This window comes from Macaca nemestrina, chromosome 15 (genome assembly GCF_043159975.1).
Source record: "Macaca nemestrina isolate mMacNem1 chromosome 15, mMacNem.hap1, whole genome shotgun sequence".
NCBI lineage: Eukaryota > Metazoa > Chordata > Mammalia > Primates > Cercopithecidae > Macaca > Macaca nemestrina.
Genome location: NC_092139.1, coordinates 31,987,967 through 32,007,707, shown reverse-complemented (window position 1 = coordinate 32,007,707; position 19,741 = coordinate 31,987,967). Strand labels below are relative to the sequence as shown.

General features: G+C 50.5%; 1 protein-coding gene across 3 annotated transcripts in view; it reads left to right on the top strand.

Moving 5' to 3' along the window:
* LOC105496196 (EF-hand calcium binding domain 8) overlaps nucleotides 1-19,741 on the top strand; it is a 107,118-nt gene that overhangs the window by 17,402 nt on the left and 69,975 nt on the right. For 2 of the 3 annotated variants that reach the window (XM_011766379.3, XM_011766378.3), the window contains exons 4-7: nucleotides 2,379-2,497; nucleotides 5,245-5,348; nucleotides 13,116-13,251; nucleotides 16,922-17,027. In XM_011766379.3, the coding sequence (XP_011764681.2) occupies nucleotides 2,379-2,497; nucleotides 5,245-5,348; nucleotides 13,116-13,251; nucleotides 16,922-17,027 (465 nt within the window). The remainder of the gene's footprint in view (nucleotides 1-2,378; nucleotides 2,498-5,244; nucleotides 5,349-13,115; nucleotides 13,252-16,921; nucleotides 17,028-19,741) is intronic. The other variant, XM_024797422.2, reaches the window with a different exon arrangement.

The window sequence follows — 19,741 nt, the reverse complement described above, 5'->3', positions numbered from 1 at the left end:
AAGATACAGTTTGGCCAGGCGTGGTGGGCTCACGCCTGTAATCCCAGCACTTTGGGAGGCTAAAGAGGGTGGATCACTTGAGGTCAGGAGTTTGAGAGCAGCCTGGCCAACATGGTGAAACCTCATCTCTACTAAAAATACAAAAATTAGCCAGAAATCGCTTGAACCCAGGAGGCAGAGGTTGCAATGAGCTGAGATTGTGCCACTGTACTCCAACTTGGGCAACAGAGTGAGACTCTGTCAAAAAAAAAAAAAAAAAAAAAAAATGCAGTTCACCTCTCTCCTAGATGTCTGAATTTATTAATGTCTATTTGTTGCCATTATATACTTTCATTCTGCTGCTTTTCTTCATTTTTATTTAATTTATTTATTTATTGAGACTGGGTCTCACTCTATTATCCAGGCTGGAGTGCAGTGGTGAAATCTCTGCTCACTGCAACCTCCACCTCCCAGGCTCAAGCAATCCTCCCAGCTCAACCTCCCCAGTAGTTGGGACTACTGGCATGTGCCACCATGCCTGGCTAATTTTTGTATTTTTTGTGAAGATGGGGTTTCACCGTGTTGCCCAGTCTGGTCTCAAACTCCTGGGCTCAAGCCTTCTGCCCACTTCAGCCTCCCAAAGTATTGGGATTATAGGTGTGAACCCTTGCATCCGGCCTTTATTTTATTTACTTTTTAGAGACAGGGTCTGTCTCCATTACCTAGGCTGGAGTACAGTGGCGAGATCATGGCCAACTTCAGCCTCTGTCTCCTAGGTTCAAGCCATCCTCCCACCTCAGTCTCCCGACCAGCTGGGTCTACAGGCTCACGCCACTACACCTGGCTAGTTAAAAAAAATTTTTTGTAGATTGGGTCTCCTTATGTTTCCCAGCCTGGTCTCAAACTCCTGATCTCAAGTGATCCTCGTACCTCAGCCTCCCAAAGCACTGGGATTATAGACATGAACCACTGTGCCTGGCCTTGCTTCTACTTTTCTTTTCTTTCCTTTTTCTTTTTTTGAGACAGTCCCACTCCGTCGCTCAGGCTGGAGTGCAGTGGAGCAATCTCGGCTTACTGCAACCTCTGCCTCCTGTGTTCAAGTGATTCTTGTGCCTCAGCCTCCCGAGTAGCTGGGATTACAGGCACATGCCACCAAACCTGGCTAATTTTTGTTTTTGTTTTTTAAAATATTTAGATATTTATTTATTTATTTTGTTTCTTTTTTTTTGAGACAGAATCTGGCTCTGTTGTCCAGGCTGGAGTGCATTGGTGCGATCTTGGCTCACTGTAACCTCTGCCTCCTGGATTCAAGTGATGCTCCTGCCTCAGCCTCCCAAGTAGCTGGGATTATAGGCGTGTGCCACCATGCCTGGCTAATTTTTTTTTTTTTTTTGTATTTTTTAGTAGAGACAGGATTTTGCCATGTTGGCCAGGCTGGTCTTGAACTCCTAGCCTCAGGTATCTTCCCACCTCTGCCTCCCAAAGTGCTGGGATTACAGGCATGAGCCACCGTGCCTGGCCTGGTTCTCCTTTTCTTTGCAGAGTTATCTTTGTCTCAATCCTTCGTCTTTGTTAATTGTATGGAAATGGGAATTGATCTTTTTTAGTGCCTCCCTTCCCTGCACTGCTGTGGGACCAGCACAGTGCTCCCATATGGTGCATGTTCAGCCAGGATTTGTGGGGTGGTTGAATGTTGAGCAGATAAGATGCAAAAGATAACCATGTGAGGACAGAAGCTTCCGGAATTGGCCTAGGCTGGGGTGGCTGGGGTGGATGCTGAGATGTGAGGAAGGGAGACAGGTCCAAGAGAGGGGCTGGATTTGAGTTTTGAGGGGCTAGAGGAGGCAGCCTTCTAAGGGCCCCGTATCTGGCTGGAGCCATCTCCCTTCTGTGCCCCCTGCAGTGGCCCAGCTGAGGACGGTAGGGGTGGCAGCACCAAGACTGCCTTCAACCGAGCGCACCTGGTAAACATGGTGTTTTTTTTTTCTTTTTTGGAGACAGAGTTTTCGCTCTTGTTGCCCAAGCTGGAGTGCAGTGGCGCGAACCTAGCTCACTGCAACCTCTGCCTCCCGAGTTCAAGGGATTCTCCTGCCTCAGCCTCCCGAGCAGCTGGGATTACAGGCACCCGCCACCATGCCCAGCCAATTTATTTTTGTATTTTTAGTAGAGACAGGTTTTCACCATATTGGTCAGGCTGGTCTTGAACTCCTGACCTCAAGTGATCTACCCGCCTCAGTCTCCCAAAGTGCTGGAATTATAAGCGTGAGCCACCATGCCTGGCTGTAAATTTGGTCTTCAGTGTGTGCCTCTCAGCACTGAGACACTCGAGAACTCCGTGGCAGTGGTGGGCTGAGGGACTTGTGAGGAAGGGGATGATGCTCTCTCTTCTCTCTTTGAAGCCCTGGGCATGGACGCCTTCATCAAGGCCATGAAGAAGGTTCTAAGCAGTGTGTCGAATGAGATGCTAAAGGAGCTGTTTTTGAAGGTGGACTCAGACTGTGAAGGCTTTGTCACCTGGGTGAGAAGGGTGCCCCTGCTTCCTCAGGTGCTGGAGGGAGGCTGGAGGGTCCAGTCCTTGACCAGTTGGTGGGCTGAAGATGGGAGGCCATCATGATGTAGGAAAGCCTCCCTGTGGATTCCGGCCCCAGCTGGGGGACTTGCCCAGTGGAGAGGTCCCTCCTAAGACCTGTGTGAGCTGAGTTCCTGGCAGCTCATTCCCCAGGGACAAGTGTCATTGGCCCCTATGTGAGACCTACTGAGTTGCAGCAGTGACCCTACCTGCCACGCGGCTGTGCTGCCCACCAGCCTCCCATTTGACTTGAGGGATTCAAGCTGGTACCACGACCATCTCATGACCCTTCACTGTCACTCAGGAAGAGGCCAACTTGTGGCTGTTACATCCAAAAATGTCAGGCTTTTACAGCAGCGTAATAATAATGCTTTCATGTTTTTTTGGTTCTAAACGTTCGACAATGGGAACATATAGCTTTTTTTTTTTGAGATGGAGTCTCGCTCACCATTCTCCTGCCTCAGCCTCCTGAGTAGCTGGGACTATAGGCGCCGGCAACCGCGTCCGGCTAATTTTTTGTATTTTTAGTAGAGACGGGGTTTCACTGTGGTCTCGATCTTCTGACCTTGTGATCCGCCCGCCTTGGCCTCCCAAAGTGCTGGGATTACAGGCGTGAGCCAGCGCGCCCGGCCTATATAGCTTTTTAAGCATACAGGAAAGTACCAAGGATAGTCTGACAAATTGATGTAGCAAAGATGGCAATGATAACTAGCATTTACACCAAGCACTGTGCTAAACTCCCTATGTATTATTTTACTGAAACCTCATAGGAGCTATTACTTACCTCTATTTTGGCCGGGCGCAGTGGCTCATACCTGTAATCCCAGCACTTTGGGAGGCCGAGGTGGGTGGATCGCTTGAGCTCAGGAGTTCATGACCAGCCTGGGTAACATGGTAAAACCCTGTCTCTACAAAAAATACCAAAAATTAGCCGGGTGTCGTGGTGCACGCCTATAGTCCCAGCTACTTGGGGAGCTGAGCTGGGAGGATCGTTTGAGCCTGGGAGATTGAGGTTGCAGTAAGCTGAGATTGCACCACTATACTCCAGCCTGGGTGACAAAGTGAGACCATGTCTCAGGAAAAAAAAAAAAAACTTACCTCCATTTGACAGATTGGGAAATTGAGGTATGGGAAAGTTAAGAGTTTGCCCAAGGTTTCAGACTCATCAGCACTGGAGCCAGTGTTCAAACCAGGGAGCGTGCCTTGAGAGTCCTGGTGTTAATTGCCGTCTCATAGCTCTCCTCAGCGTAGGTATACATTATAGTTTTTATTCTTCTTAATTTTCTTGTTTTTATTTCTCTCTCTCTCTCTCTTTTTTTTTTTTTTTGGAGACAGAATCTTGCTCTGTCGCCCAGGCTGGAGTGCAATGGCACGACCTTGGCTCACTGCAACTTCTGCCTCCTGGGTTCAAGCAATTCTCCTGCCTTGGCCTCCCGAGTAGTTGGGATTACAGGTGCCCGCCACCATGCCCGGCTAATTTTTGTATTTTTAGTAGAGACAGGGTTTCACCATGTTGGCCAAGCTGGTCTCGAACTCCTGACCTCAGGTAATCCACCCTCCTTGGCCTCCCAAAGTGTTGGGATTACCAGTGTGAGCCACCACACTTGGCTGTTTTTATTTCTCTTAATGTTCTGTAATAAACATTTCCTTTAGAACTAGTGAGACCAACTAAAAGAAAAAGAATAAAAAGTAATTTAACCCCCTCACATTCCCGGCATTCTCAGGGCTTTACCCAGTTGTCCTTCTCTACAACCCCCCATTTCTCATTATAGCTTCATATGGTGGCTGCTTTGGGCCTTGGCCATGTTTTCCAGCAGCTGGGCAGCGGAATGGAGTCTGGAGTTGCGCCAGTGGCCCTGGTTGTGGGTGCTCCCTGCTGTTAACTTGATGTTTGAGCATGAGCATCGCATATCCTTACAGGGGCCTGAGTCTTATTACCCATAGGGGAGAGTGAATTAAGAGCTCCCAGGGCAATGGCAGTTGTGGAGGTGATCTGAGGATGCACTTAGCGCTTCAGGATGGCTAGGGAGGCGCTGTTGTGCTCTTTCCATGAATGCTGCGAGTAGGCTCTTCCCATACTCAGGATTCAAGAACAGGTCTGCTGTCCAGGCGTGGTGGCTCACACCTTTAATCCCAGAACTTTGGCAGAGCACTTGAGCCCAGGAGTTCAAGACCAGCCTGGGCAACATGGTGAAACCCCGTCTCTACAAAAAATACAATAATTAGCTGGGAATTGTGGCATGCATCTGTGGTCCCAGCTACTCAGGAGGCTGAGGTGGGAGGATCACTTGAGCCTGGGAGATTGAGGCTGCAGTAGGCTGTGATCACACCATTGCACTCCAGCCTGGGTGACAGAGCAAGACCCTGTCCCAAAAGAGAGAGAGAGAAAAAAAAAGGGCCAGGTATGGTGGCTCATGCTTATAATCCCAGCACTTTGGGAGGCTGAGTAGTGAACTGTGATCACACCACTGCACTCCAGCCTGAGTGACAAACTAACAGAAAGAGCAGGTCTCTTGCTTGGCCACCTGCATTGGCCAGTACTTAGGAAGCAGCCACCAGAAAGCTCCCCGTTGGAAGGGCCTGGGAGAGATGAGGTGGCAGGGGGGACCCTGGGAATCAGGCTTGGGTTCTTGAAACCGAAGGCCGAGACCATTTTGCCAACACCCTGCCTCCCTTGTGCTTTCTTTCTGAGGCAGCAAAAGTATGTGGATTACATGATGCGTGAGTTCCAGGGAAAAGAGGACATGCAAAAGAGCCAGTACCGCCTGCACTTCTACCTTCCCATGAGGGTCGTCCCCCTGTAAGGAGCCTCTTCCTGGGCCTTGGTGGGTGGGGTGACTGGACAAGTGCTGGTGCCAGCCTGCAGCAAGCCCCTCCCTCAATCCATGACCTCGCTGGTGCTGACCAGGGATTGGCATCAGCCTGCTGCCTGATGTCCTTTGGCTCATTTCAACCTCACAGCCCTGTAAGTGTTAGGACTAAGGTAGGTGATTTGTCCACATTTTATAGATGAGGCCACTGAGGTCTGGAGAGGTCAAATGGCTGGCCCCAGGCCAATAGGTAGAAAGTGGCGGGGCTGCTGTGTTTGGCCCTCTCAGCCCCCATTCTCCAGTATACAGCATTGCTTCACCTGCTTCCTATGCTGGTCAGTGCGGAGTGGGTCCGGCAGTTTCATCATAGGGGCACAGGTGGCACAGTTGGCCAGCACAGGGAGGAATAGGAGTCTCTTCCCAGGCGACAGGGAGGGAATTGCTCCTCAAGCCCCCAGTCAGGCCCTGGAGGCCTCAGTGTGGCTGGCTGTGGGAGCAGGTCCCTCTGTTACTCCTGGAGCTGGTGGCACTGCCCTGCCTTGGCTTCTGCCTGACCCCCCTGCTGACTCCTCCTCCTCGTGGCTCCTCCACCCACTGTGCCCACTGCACCCTGGCTTTGCAGGGGAGGAAAACTGTCTTTTCCTTCTACCCATCTGAGGTTCATTGGCAGGGACCTCTGTAAGAGAAGATAGAGTCACAAGGATGAGCATACAAGTTTATTTAATATAAGTTTTACATGACTTGGGAAACTCCATAGGAAATGAAGACCCTAAGAAATAGATAACCTGAGGCTTTTCATGCTAGGTTCAATGGAGGGTGGAAAGCTGTGAAAAAATAAGATAGGACAGAGGGGCCATGAGCCAAGGATAATACATGGCGGAAACAGCAAGGCAGTTAGTTCAGATTCTTGTCCCTGTCCCTGTGTCTTTGGGTACCCCTCACATGAGTCTTATGACCGGCTTCAGGGGAAGGTCAAACGGTCCTTCCTGAACATACTGCTTCTCAAATTCCTTCAGTTTAACAGACTCAGTATGCTGCGGTGCCCTATTTAGGGGTAGCATGTCTAAAACCCCCTCAACCTCTTCTGTCTGTGCCAGGGCTCAATCTGCCCCACTGTGTGTTCCTCCCCCGGACTCCCTAAGCATGAGGAGCACTGTGGGGGCTCTGACCTGCTGGGTCCGGGCCGCCCAGGTCACTGGCTCCCTTCCTACAGTCTGACCTGGAGCACTGCTGCCTGGGGCAGGTGGCCGGGTGGGGAGCTGGGTCCTGAGGTACAAGGTGTGGCAGCCTACATTTGTGACCAGGTCAGGAGGGAGCTGTGGGTGGGTCTGTGCTAAGAGGACCAGACCTAGACCAGGCCACAGGGAAGACCAAGAGCTGGAAGGCAGCCCCGGCCCTCAGGCAGCCTGGGATTTAATAGAGAAGGCGGCTTGAATGAAAGTCACCACAGGGTAACTTTTTTTTTTTTTTTTTGAGACAGAGTCTTGCTCTGTCACCCAGGCTGGAGTGCAATGGCGCGATCTTGGCTCACTGCAACCTCCGCCTCCCGGGTTCAAGCGATTCTCCCACCTCAGCCTCCTAAGTAGCTGGGATTACAAGCGCCCACCACCATGCCTGGCTAATTTTTTTGTATTTTTAGTAGAGACGGGATTTCACCGTGTTGGCCGGGCTGGTTGCGAACTTGTGACCTCAAGTAATCTGCCTACCTTGGCCTCCCAAACTGCGAGGATGATAGGTGTGAGCCACTGAACCCAGCAATAACTTAAAATTTTGGTTGGGATTTAATTGAGAAATAACCAATAAATATGAATGATGAGAGATTTCATAACTGTATTTTTTTTTAACATTTACTGGTTTATTATAAAGAATATTGCGAAGAATACTGATGAACAGATGTGTAGGGCGAGATATGGAGAGAGGGATGCACAAGCTTCAGGACTCTCCGTGTGTTCAGCCAAGGGAAGCTCTCGGAACCCAGTCCTCGGGGGTTTTTAGTGGAAGCTTCATGACATCAGCATTCCTTCCCCCAGGGCATAGGGCAGGACTCTCTCTGGGGCTGTGGGAGTTATGAGCCAGGAACTATCGACAAAAACATATATATATAAAATACCACAGGCCCCCACTCCTGGTTTTTGAACACAGAGAACACAGCTCCCTTATAGCAAAAGAATACACAACTCAAAAGATACTGCCACATTACTAGAGTCCCATTCAGTCATTAATAATTCATCCCGTCCGTTATACTATATGGCTCCCAAGCTGAGGCCACTCAGGTTTGCAGGCTTCCTTTCAATCTTGTCAGGTTCCAAAAGCTGGAGTTGCTTGGCAAATAAACCTCTAAGGCATATGGAATCAATGCCATCTCTCTTTTCTTTTCTTTTTTCTTTTTTTTTTTTGAGACAGTTTTGCTCTTGTTGCTCAGGATGGAATGCAGTGGCATGGTCTCAGCTCACGGCAACTTCTGCCTCCCGGTTTCAAGTGATTCTCCTGCCTCAGCCTCCCGAGTAGCTGGGATTACAGGCACCTGCCACTATACCTGGCTAATTTCTATATTTTTAGTAGAGACGGGGTTTCACCATGTTGACCAGGCTGATATCAAACTCCTGACCTCAGGTCTCCCAAAGTGCTGGGATTAAAGGTGTGAGCCACTGCACCCAGCCAGTCATCTCTTGCTCTGAGAACTCCTTCGAGTTGTTGGTGTAATACTGGATTTCTCTCTATTTAATCCATTTGTTCATCTTTACCCTCAGCTAGTATTCCTCCTTTTCTCCATTTGTCATTTATTTTTACCCAAACGTTTCCACCTTTGCAAGGGATATCAGGTTCAGCCACTGCCCATCTGGATCGCTGGTAGCAATGCTAGTCTAGCAAGTGCCTCCCCTCAGTCCATTCCCATTTATAGAGAATATGGTTACACGAGTTGCAAACTCATGAGCCATTTTTACCACGAGGCAATATAGCTGTATTTATTTTTAACCCCCATTTTGCCAGATGGGATGAAGGCACAATCCACCCCCATCAGGCCTTTAGGGAATTCTCACAACATTTTAAAACATGGTGACTGTTTCTTGCTTAGAAATTATCCCTGCCGAAGCATGGTGGCTCACACCTGTAATCCTAGCACTTTGCGAGGCCGAGGTCAGTGGGTCACCTGAGGTCAGGAGTTTGAGACCATCCTGGCCAACATGGTGAAACCCTGTCTCTACTAAAAATACAAAAATTAGCCGGGTGTGGTGGCACAAGCCTGTAATCCCAGCTACTCAGGAGGCTGAGGCAGAAGAATCGCTTAAACCCGGGAGGCAGAGGTGCAGTGAGCTGAGATGGTACCACTGCACTCCAGCCTGGGTGACAGAGCGAGACTCAAAAAAAAAAAAAAAAGAAATTATCCCTGCTTCCAACACTTGTAATTGGACCCTAGGACCACTGGACCAACAGGTAGGGGAGAAAAAAAATGTTACTGGAAAGGGGTTCCGATCCAGACCCCAAGAGAGGATTCTTGGGCCTCATGCATGAAAGAATTCAAGGCGAGTCCGTAAAGTGAAAGCAAGTTTATTAAGAAAGTAAAGGAATAAAAGAGTGGCTACTCCATAGGCAGAGCAGCCCCAAGGACTACTGGTTGGCTATTTTTATGGTTACTTCTTGATTATATGCTAAACAAGGGGTGGATTATTCATGAGATTTTGGGAAAGGGGTGGACAATTTCCAGAACTGAGGGTTTCTCCCTTTTTTAGACCATGTAGCAGTAACTTACTGATGTTGCCATGGCGTTTGTAAATTATCATAGTGCTGGTGGGAGTGTCTTTTAGCATGCAAATGAATTATAATTAGCATATAATGAGCAGTGAGGATGACCCGAGGTCACTTTCATTGGCATCTTGGTTTTGGTGGGTTTTGACTGGTTTCTTTAATAACGCATGCTGTTTTATCAGCCAGGTCTTTATGATCTGTACCTTGTGCCAACCTCCCATCTTATCCTGTGACCTAGAATGCCTGACTTCCTAGGAATGCAGCCCTGTAGGTCTCAGCCTTATTTTAACCAGCTATTATTCAAGATGGAGTTGCTTTGGCATTCAGATGGAATTGCCTCTGACAATTTGGGCAGGAAAGAAAAAAGTAGTCATTTTACAAGTATATTCCTCCCTTGGCACAACTGCATAGTCATACCAGCATCCTCCCCAGTTTTCTTCCCACATCAACCAAAAAAACAGAAAATCTAGTGAGGACACCCCTTTGATCCCACTCCTGCTGAAGGTGAGCGCACACTCTTGAGGGTGGGTAAGCCAGCGCCTTCATGCATCCGTCCCCTCCGTTTTAGGCAACCAGTGTTTCGATTGCCTGTTGTGCTTTCTACCAGCAATGGGGTTCTCTGCCATTGTTGGACATTAAGAGCTCAAGAGTTTGTTTCTTGGTCTGAAGAAATGACGGTCGGCCCTCAAACCCATCTGACATCTTCTGCTCTGTGTTTTTATGGCGCTCTGAGCAAAGCCCACTCCAGAGTTAGTGTCTCTTCCTGTCCAGACCCATTTGTAGCCCTCCAGGGCTACCAGCATCAGTCTCAGCTGTCTGCTGTGTTTCAGGACCTTCCCAGAGGGACCGTGTCTCATGGTCATTGGCAGTCTCTGTCTTCTTCCTGGCATTATCTGCCTGACGGAGTGCAAGAGGAACATGTCTAGATTCAGCCCATCTCCACACTCTGCAGCTTCCCGCTAGTTACTCTTTTTATGGAACCAGGTGGCCACCTCATGGGAGCACATGGGGATCTCTGCTTGTCAATTCTAGTCAGCTTCTGAACCTGGGAGTTCTTCTGAGGGGCATTGACTTGTTCAGCTTTAATGCACCCCTCAAATCTCCACAGGGCCGTGCTCCATGGGGCATCCCTTCAACAGGCCAGGTTTCCCTGGCCCTCTTGCCTGAGGGCCATTGGTCACTGCCTGTGAGTCAGTAAAATCCCAAACACAGGAGCTTCCACCACTATTCAATTCTTCCATCACTGTTAGAAAAACAGCACGCAAGGCTGGGTGCGGTGGCTCACGCCTGCAATCCCAGCACTTTGGGAGGCCAAGGTGGGCGGATCACCTGAGGTCAGGAATTTGAGACCAGCCTGACCAATGTGATGAAACCCTGTCTCTACTAAAAAGACAAAAATTAGCCAGGCGTGGTGGCATGTGCCTGTAATCCCAGCTACTCGCGAGGCTGAGACAGGAGAATCGCTTGAACCCAGCTACTTGGGAGGCAGAGGTTGCAGTGAGCCGAGGTTGTACCAACGCACTCCAGCCTGGGCAACAAGAGTGAAAACTCTGTCTCAAAAAAAAAAAAAAAAAAGAAGAAGAAGAAAAACAGCATGCAAATGCAATTCAGCCCACTGAGGCTGATCAGTTTCTACCTTCTTTGCTCCAAGTAGCAGCCCTCCAGACAGAATATTGTTCATTCACTTTGAAACTGGAAAGCCAGCATTTCCTTGTTGGACACTTGATAGCTGTTCATAGCAACTGTCCAAGTGTTGATAGAACCCAGCAGCACCTCACACAGTTCCAGAATCAGTCCTGGGGTAAAGAGGCTCCCGGCTTGTGAGTATCTCTTGCTTGCATTCCCCAGGTAGCAAGATGCTGTGTAAACCATTTCCATTTTATTGTATTTATTTTTTTGGGATTTTTTTTTTTTTTTTTTTTTTGAGACAAGGTCTTGCTCTGTGGCCCAGGCTAGAGTGCAGTGGCATCATCTCCGGTCACTGCAACCTCTGCTTCCTGGGTTCAAGTACTTCTCTTGCCTCAGCCTCCCGAGTAACTGGGACTACAGGTGGCCGCCACCACACCTGGCTAATTTGTTGTTGTTGTTTTTGGAAACGGAATCTTGCTCTGTTGCCCAGGCTGGAGTGCAGTGGCTTGATCTCGGCTCACTGCAAGCTCCGCCTCCCGGGTTCATACCATTCTCCTGTCTCAGGCTCCTGAGTAGCTGGGACTACAGGTGCCCGCCACCACAAAATACAAAAAATACAAAAATAATTTTTTGTATTTTCAGTAGAGTAGAGATGGGGTTTCACTGTGTTAGCCAGGATGGTCTCAATCTCCTGACCTCATGATCTGCCCGCCTCAGCCTCCCAAAGTGCTGTGATTACAGGCGTAAGCCACTGTGCTGTCCTAGTTTTTGTATTTTTAGTAGAGACGGGATGTCACCATGTTGGCCAGGCTGATCTTGAAGCCCTGACCTCAAGTGATCCACTAGCCTCAGCCTTCCAAAGTGCAGGGATTACAGGCGTGAGACCCCCTGCCCGGCCAGGTCTTTCTATTTCTTTGGGCCATTTAGATCTCAAGGGTGTTTAAAAGTCCTGAAACAAAATATCAAGAGGCTTGTTCCTATTTTCTCCTATTTGTTTGTTCAACCTGCAAACCCAGAGAGCTTTCCAACTTGGTGGGGAAAATAAAGGAGTAATATTTAATTACCTTCATGAAAGAGTAACTTTAAACAGTTGGCTTACCTTTACTGAGCCTGGGTCGGGTGCACCAAATGCAGCCTCCCATCTGATCCCAGCCCTAGGAGGTGCAGGTACTGTCGTCATGCAGGTGAGGAAACCAAGTCCTCCCTGAGATGCCCGTAGGGCTGTCTTCCCTTTTCCTAGCTGTCACCTATCCCATTCTGCACTGTCTTTGGCCCTGACAAGTGTCAGGGTTGGAAGAGACGAGAGGGCAACTGAGAATATTCATCACAATCTGCCCAGAGCCATGGGCTGAGGACAGGAGAGAGGAGAACCGTGTCCAGACACGTTTCCCTTGCTCTTCTGCAGAGATGGTAATGGCAGTTGAATTTTCACAGTGGCGTGGGTTATCCTTAAGCCAGGGTCAGACCAGGCCCACTGGATTTGGAAAGGGCCCTGGAGGAGGGGTCACAGTGCCTGGGTTCTAGTTCCAGCCCTACTGGTAAATAGAACATAACTCCAGGCAAATGATTATCCCCTGGGCCTCTGTAGGAGAAGGTAATATCACCTGCTCTGCCAGGGCCCAAAGATTGGGCAGATCAAGTAGGAGAGTGTGTGCCATGCCATGTTGGGAAGCTGAAATGGCAGGGACTCTTGATGGCCAGATAGCTGGCTTAGCCCACTTGGGTGCAGGGGAGCAACCCCCAGAGGGGAGCATCAAAGCCTGTGCGAAGGCTCAAGGGTGGCCTCCTGCGAGGCCAGGCCTGCCCCAGGAGCTGTTGGCTGTAGGGTTTGGTGCGTGGGGCCCTAATTCCCCACTGCTCCTTGTCCACTTTGATTTTATCCTTCGGTTCTGTTCCCCCCTCTACCCCAGAGCACTAGAGCAGTTGCAAGAAAGTGCTTTTGCTCAGTTTTCAGCCTCAGGCTCCACTCTGCTCACCCTCTGGCCAGCTTTTCCTATGAAAAGAGCTTTGCGAACAACCTCCGTTCTGTCTCCTCTGTCCCATCACGTCGCAAGGAGGCTGGCTGGCTACTCGCAGGATAAGCCTGCTGCTTCTCGCTTCTGGAGCCCCGCCTCATATCAGCTTCTACATGAGGCCCTTTTTCTTTTGGCCACTGCTGATGATCCAGTAGAAACCCGCTTGGAGGAGCCAGCTCTGGTTTTCTGGCGTGCGCGTGTGCGTGCGTGCGTGTGCGTGCGTGCATGTGCGCATGTGTGCGTGCGTGTGCGTGACGCTCCGCCAGCTTTTGCCCCTCCTCCTCGGTGGCTCTCTGTTCTGCCGCAGGTGCCCCCTCCCTGAGCTGTTTTTTCTTGGGCTCTTCTCTCTCTCATTGCCTTCCACAGGAACCATGGCTGTGAGGTGGTGAAGGTGGTGTTTTTAATCCACCGGTTCAAGAAGATCGGGTGTTTCCTGACTGTCACCAAAGACGGCATCCTGCAGTTCTGGTCTGAGGCCTTCTCGCTGATCAGCTCCTTTAGGGTGAGTGGGGCCCGTATACATGGTACACACATGGGTCATTGGAGAGCCTCTGCCTTAGCACCCCCATGGTGAAGGTGACCTGGAGCCAGGCAGATTCATGGTCTAAGCAGCCTGGACTCGCAGTCACAGCACCTGGGTCCTGTGGGAGCCACACATTTCCCTTCTGCTAAGCGGGATTCCACCTGGATGTCCATTCCATGTGGTGTCTCACAGACCCCTCAAACCCATTAGCCCAAACAGCATGTCCCTTTTGCTAGCCCGGCCCACCAGGTTTCCTTCTCTTGCATCCCCATCTCAGTGAATGGCATCGTCACCCCCAAGACTCCTGTGCTACGGGTCAGCCGCTCCCATGCTGTCACCACGTCCTACCAGTTCAGGCCTTTTGCCTAGACCAGGCGGGAAATCATAGTGGTTGTGAGCATGGGCTCTGGAGCCCAACTCCCAGGGTTAGAGTCCTGACTGTACCACCTGCCAGCTCTGTGACCTGGACAAGGTACTATAGATGCCCCATGCCTCAGTTTCCCCATCTGTCAAATGGGGCTAGTTACAGTGCTTCTTCACAGTGCTTTTGGGAACACGCGATGACATAATACATGTGTAGTGCTTGGGGCAGGGCAGGGCACACTGCAAGTCCCCGCTGGATATATTGTCTTTGTACTGCCAGCTGCTGGCTGAGAGTAGTAAATGAGAAGACACTCAGGAGAACCCGCTGTGTACTTGGTTACCAGGCCAGTCCAGAATCGTCCAGCAGACGAAGAAAACATTGTTCTCCAGGGCTTTACAGAAAGGTTGATTGAGAACACAGCCCCCAGATGAAGGGCTTTCTGAGCCTGTGTAACTGCAGAGTGATTCACAGTTGCATCAGGGCTCATCCTTTGGGGAAGAAGAGACCTGGGTGAAACTAAGGTCCGTGGGGGACCCGTGGCTCTCCTGGGTGCACCAAGCGGGAGTCACGATTACCATCCTGAGGCTGTGGCTTCCATAGCCCTCCACCTTCCCTTTCTGTGTGTGGACTGGGGCAGGGTGTGTTGCAGCCAGAGCTCCTGCTTGTGACTGCTACATGGTCACCGAAGCACCTCCAGAGGCTGAAGGGGACAGAGGAAGGCTCTCTGGGAAGGCCCAGCAGACCTGGATTCTTCCTGGAGGGGCTGCTCTGGCAGGAGTAGGCCTCTCAGGACCACACACCCACTGTCATGAAGATGGAAAGACCTCAAGTTGGAGGCGGGGCCTGAGCTCCCCTCAAGAGCTGTGTGATCTTGGGCACAGGTCACTGAAATTCCCTAGGGCTTTTGGTTTCGCTGAACACTGCGGGGCAGGGGTGGGAGTTACCAAGCTACGGGTGTGTGTGAGTTAGACCCCAGCCCTGGGCAGGAGAGAGGGGCTCAGGAGGGTTCTTGTCCACTGTCTTCACTACCAGAACCACCTGGGGAGCCTTGGTGCTCTCTGAGTTCTGATGGGACAGGCTCCTCTCTGCCCCTGCCTTCCCTATTCCTTCTGATTATCCATGTAGAGGAATTGGTTTATGCTCCTCCCTGCTCCTTCCTTCCAGCTTTTCAGATCATACTTCTTTCTGCTTTCTTCAGTTCAGAGTCTGTGGTGTCATTCAAAGAGTAAAATACAGCACCACACACGGAGGCTCATGCCTGTAATCCCAGCACTTTGGGAGGCCAAGGCAGGCAGATCACTTGAGGTCAGGAGCTCGAGACCAGCCTGGCCACCATGGTGAAACCCTGTCTTTGCTAAAAATACAAAAATTAGCCAGACATAGTGGCACACACCTGTAAACTCAGCTACTCGGGAGGCTGAGACATGGGAATCGCTTGAACCTGGGAGGCAGAGGTTCCAGTGAGCGGAGATGGCGCCACTGCACTCCAGCCTGGGCGACAGAGCAAGACTCTGTCTCAAAAAAAAAAAAGAGAAAAAGAGAGTAAAATACAGATTCCTTAGGTGGCCACACCTACCTCATCTCTGGTTCCTCTCCAGCTCTAAACTGAGTGGGCTGGCCTCCCCCTTCCCCAGGACACAGCAGCTCATTTCTGCTGACCTGACTCTGCTCGTGGCTTTCCCTGCCCGGAGTGCCAGCTCACATTGTCTCTGTGTACATGCCACACGAGTGCAGGAGGCACCGGTGCTGAGCGCCTACTGAGTGCTGGGCACCACCCTCAATGCTTTAATTATTCCATTCATTCTTCGCAACTTTGCAGAACAAATCCTTGGTTCATAAGCCACTTTGACCAGGTGACACCTGCAGATGGAAAACAGGATTCATACCTATGGAGGGGCAGACAGGGGAAGTCAGTCTTCCTTCCCTCAGTTCCTACTTCCTCTCCCTGCAGGCAAATGCTATGACCAGTTTTGGAGTGCTCTTCCATGGCTATCCTCTCTGCATACCCGCCTTTTCTTTTCTTTCTTTTCTTTTTTTTTTTTTTTGAGACTGGGTCTTGCTCTGTCACCCAGGCTGGAGTGTAGTGGTGCAATCATGGCTCACTGCAACCTTAACCTCCTGGGGTCAAGGGATCTTCCCACCTCAGCCTCCCAAGTAGCTGGGACTACAGGCATGCACCACCATGCCCAGCTAATTTTTTCTTGTTCTTTCTTTCTTTTTTTTTTTTTTTGAGACGGAGTTTTGCTCTGTCACCCAGACTGGAGTGCAGTGGCGTGATCTCGGCTCACTGCAGCCTCTGCCTCCCAGGTTCAAGTGATTCTTCTGCCTCAGCCTCCCAAGTAGCTGGGATTACAGGCGAGCACCACCACGGCCAACTAATTTTTGTATTTTTAGTAGAGACAGGGTTTCAACATTGGCCAGGCTGGTCTCGAACTCCTGACCTAGTGATCTGCCCACCCCGGCCTCCCAAAGTGCTGAGATTACAGGTGTGAGCCACTGCGCCCAGCCTTTTTTGTTAATTTTGTAGAGATGGGGTCTTCCTATGTTGCCCAGGCTGGTCTTGAACTCCTGGGCTCAAGTGATCCTCCCGCCTTGGCCTCTGAAAGTACTGAGATTACAGGCATGAGCCACTGTGCCCTTTTCTTTTTAAATGTGATAATGGAGGCATATTATAATGTTGCTTTTTACCTTGATTTATTACTTAATCATATCTCTTGGCAGCTCTTTATTGGCATGTGCACAGCTCCCTTGTTCTTAATGTCTGGGTGGTGTCCATGGTATGGGTTGATATCAGCTGTGCTTTCCAAGTGGCTTCTGGCCTGTTGCTCTAACAGCAGCTGCAGCGTCCCCTTTGAGTAGATGCAAACACACTCATAGAAATATCTTGGAAACAGATCCGTGGATCATGTTCTATGCATATTCAAGACTTTGGTTTTTTTTGGGGTGGGGGGACAAGGTCTCACTCTTGCCTAGGCTTGAGTGCAGTGGTGTGTTCACGGCTCACTGCTGCCAAGACTTTTATAGAACTGTGAGACTGCTCCAGAAAGGGGTTGTAAAGAAGGTGTTCTTCAAGCCCGTTTTACAGATATGGAAACTGAGACCCAGGGAGGCCAGGGAGTTTATCTGTTTATCCAAGGCCCCCACCACTAGTCTTAGTGGTAGTGCTGGGCTCCCTGCTAGGTCTGTGGTGGCTCCAGGGCCTCGTGTAGCAGGAGAGGTTCACGGGGAGCTGTGCTGGACTGAGTATGCTTCCCAGCCCATCTCCTCTGCTCTTCCTCTGGCCAGCTTAACCAGACCCAGCAGCTCTACAACCAGCCGATGTGGGTCGTCGACATGGTATGTCTGCACAATATGAACCTCATTGCAGTGGCGTCTACCAAGCAAAAGATAGGTGAGTCCCCCTGGGGGCTCCCCAGCCCTGCTCTCAGCCACTGGGAGCCATGCATTTGTGCCTGGGAGAAGTCTGTTAGCTGAGCAACTGTGAACATGAATCAGAGCCCCATAGGAGGATTGCCAGGTGGAGAGGCCTTAGTGCCAAGTAGGCAGGGGGTGGTCTGTGAATGCTCGAATGAATACAGTGATGTTGAACAGACCGAAATTTACAAGCCAGAGGCCATAACTGGTCTAGCTCCGGTCCTGATTCTACCTCCTGCCTCTTGCCACTCCTAGTCCAGGCCCCCTTCACTCTCACTTAAATAGCCTCTCCTGGTTAGGTGTGGTGGTTCACTCCTGTAATACCAGCACTTTGGGAGGCGGATCACCTGAGGTCAGGAGTTCAAGACCAGCCTGGCCAACGTGGTGAAACCCTGTCCCTACCAAAAGTACAAAAAATTAGCCGGGCTTGGTGGTGGGCACCTATAGTCCCAGCTACTCGGGAGGCTGAGGTAGGAGAATGGCGTGAAACCAGGAGGCGGAGCTTGCAGTGTGCTGAGATCCTGCCACTGCACTCCAGCCTGGGTGACAGAGTGAGACTCTGTCTCAAAAACAGAAGAAAACAAAACAGAAAATACAAAAGTTACCTGGGTGTGGTGGCACACGCCTGTAATCCCAGCTACTCGGGAGGCTGAGGCAGGAGAATCGCTTGAACCTGGGAGGTGGAGGTTGCAGTAAGCTGAGATCACACCACTGCACTCCAGTGTGGGCGACAGAGAGAGACTCAGTTAAAAAAAAAAAAAAAGCCTCTACTGCATGCCGTGCTTCCCTCATGCCCCCAAAGGCAGGATGTGCATTTACAGTACCCTCTGCAGAAAGTCTTCACCCTACCCCAGTGTTCTTAGGATGGAGGCGGGATCCTCGGTCTCTGTGCCCTGCCATCCCTCCTGCCCCTCTCTCTGCCCCGACAGCCTCTGCTTTTCTTTTGGTTCTCATCTTAGAAGTTACTTCCTCCAGGAATCCCTCCCTGACTCTCTATTCCAAGATCGTCTTAAAAAGACTGCGTGAGATTGTACCTCTTCCCTTCAAGGTCCTCCTTTCAGTGTCATCTCACATGTATTAGTGTGCTTCTGTTTAGTGCATGTCTCCTCCTCCAAACTGGAAGCTCCATGAGGTCAGGGACTGCATCTGTTCTGCTCAACTCAGTGTCTCAGTGCCTGGTACCTTCTGGATGCTCGATGACTATTGAATGGATGGATGACGAATGAGGCCTCTGACTGAGCAGACCCGTAAGGTGGTCAGGAAGAGAAATTAATACATGAAATGACAGCTGGCAATGCGAGGCTGAATGGGAGGAGAGAGCGTGGCTGTTCTGGAATAAACAGGGACTTTGGAATAAAAAGGACCTGGGTTCAGAGCCTGGTCCCACTGCTCTGTAGATGTCTGCCTTTGAGCAATTACTTGACCTCCCAGTGCCTCACTTTACCCAGAGGTAAAATGGGGCCAATGATACATGACTCGAGGGTGAGTGTGGCTTAGTAGTTAGGTGTGTGAAGCTGTGGGCATAGTGCCTGGCACATAGTGGGCAGTTAATTAACACTGACATCATTATGAGGCTAAATTGTGTGATACAGAGAAAGTGGTCAGCCATCAGCAAGGGCTAGATTAATCTATCTGTGACCTGCCTGGGCTTTCCATTGCAACACCTGTTTCCTGGGGACCCGGTGCTGTCCCAGACATTCTCACCCTTTATCCTCAGACAACCCTGAGAATTTGGCATTAGAACCCCATTTATTTTTTATTTTTTTGAGACGGTCTCACTCTGTCGCCCAGGCTGGAGTGCAGTGGTGCAATCTCGGCTCACTGCAACCTCTGCCTGCTGGGTTCAAGTGATTCTCCTGCCTCAGCCTCCTGAGTAGCTGGACTAGGGATTCATTTATTTTGGTTGAAAAAAAAATATTGAATTCTGGTTTGATGATGGGCTGGACCTGGTCTGCTGGGCCTGTGTTTGTGGGCTCATCAGGTGTCTGGGTATACAGGCGCACACCACCACACCTGGCTGATTTTTGTATTTTTAGTAGAGACAGGGTTTCACCATGTTGGCCAGGCTGGTCTCCGTCTCCTGACCTCAGGTGGTTCACCCGCCTCAGCCTCCCACAGTGCTGGCATTACAGGTGTAAGCCATTGCACCCAGCCTAGAACCCCATTTTAGAGATAATTATGTCATCACTGCTGTCCTGATGGAGCAGCTGTCACCTGCTCGGAGGCACTCAGACAAGGCCAGAAGCAGGGGTGGAAGTGCCACCAGTGTGATCCCTGGCCTTTGTGGCCCCAGCCCAGTCCAGCCAGCGCTCCTCTTGTGACCCACAGCCCTCTGGGGTGGCCGGCCATATAGAGAGGCAGAGGAGGGCGACAGGCTGCCATTCAGATGCAGGAGACAGCACGATGGCGAGGCTGTTGCTCATCAGAGGCTGAAAATGAGGCTTGATCTGTTGGAAGGAGTCAGATTTTTTTTTTTTTTTTTTAAATTGAGACAGGGTCTTGCTCTGTCACCCAGGCTTTAGTGCAGTGGTACAATCACTGCTCACTGCAGTTTCAAACTCCTGGGCTCAAGCAATTCTCTTGCCTTAGCCTCCCTGAGTGCTGGGATCACAGGTGTGAGCCACCATACCCAGCCTGGGATTTTATTCCAGCTGCAGTTGGAAGCCTTTAGGGGTTTTCAGTGGGGTTCCC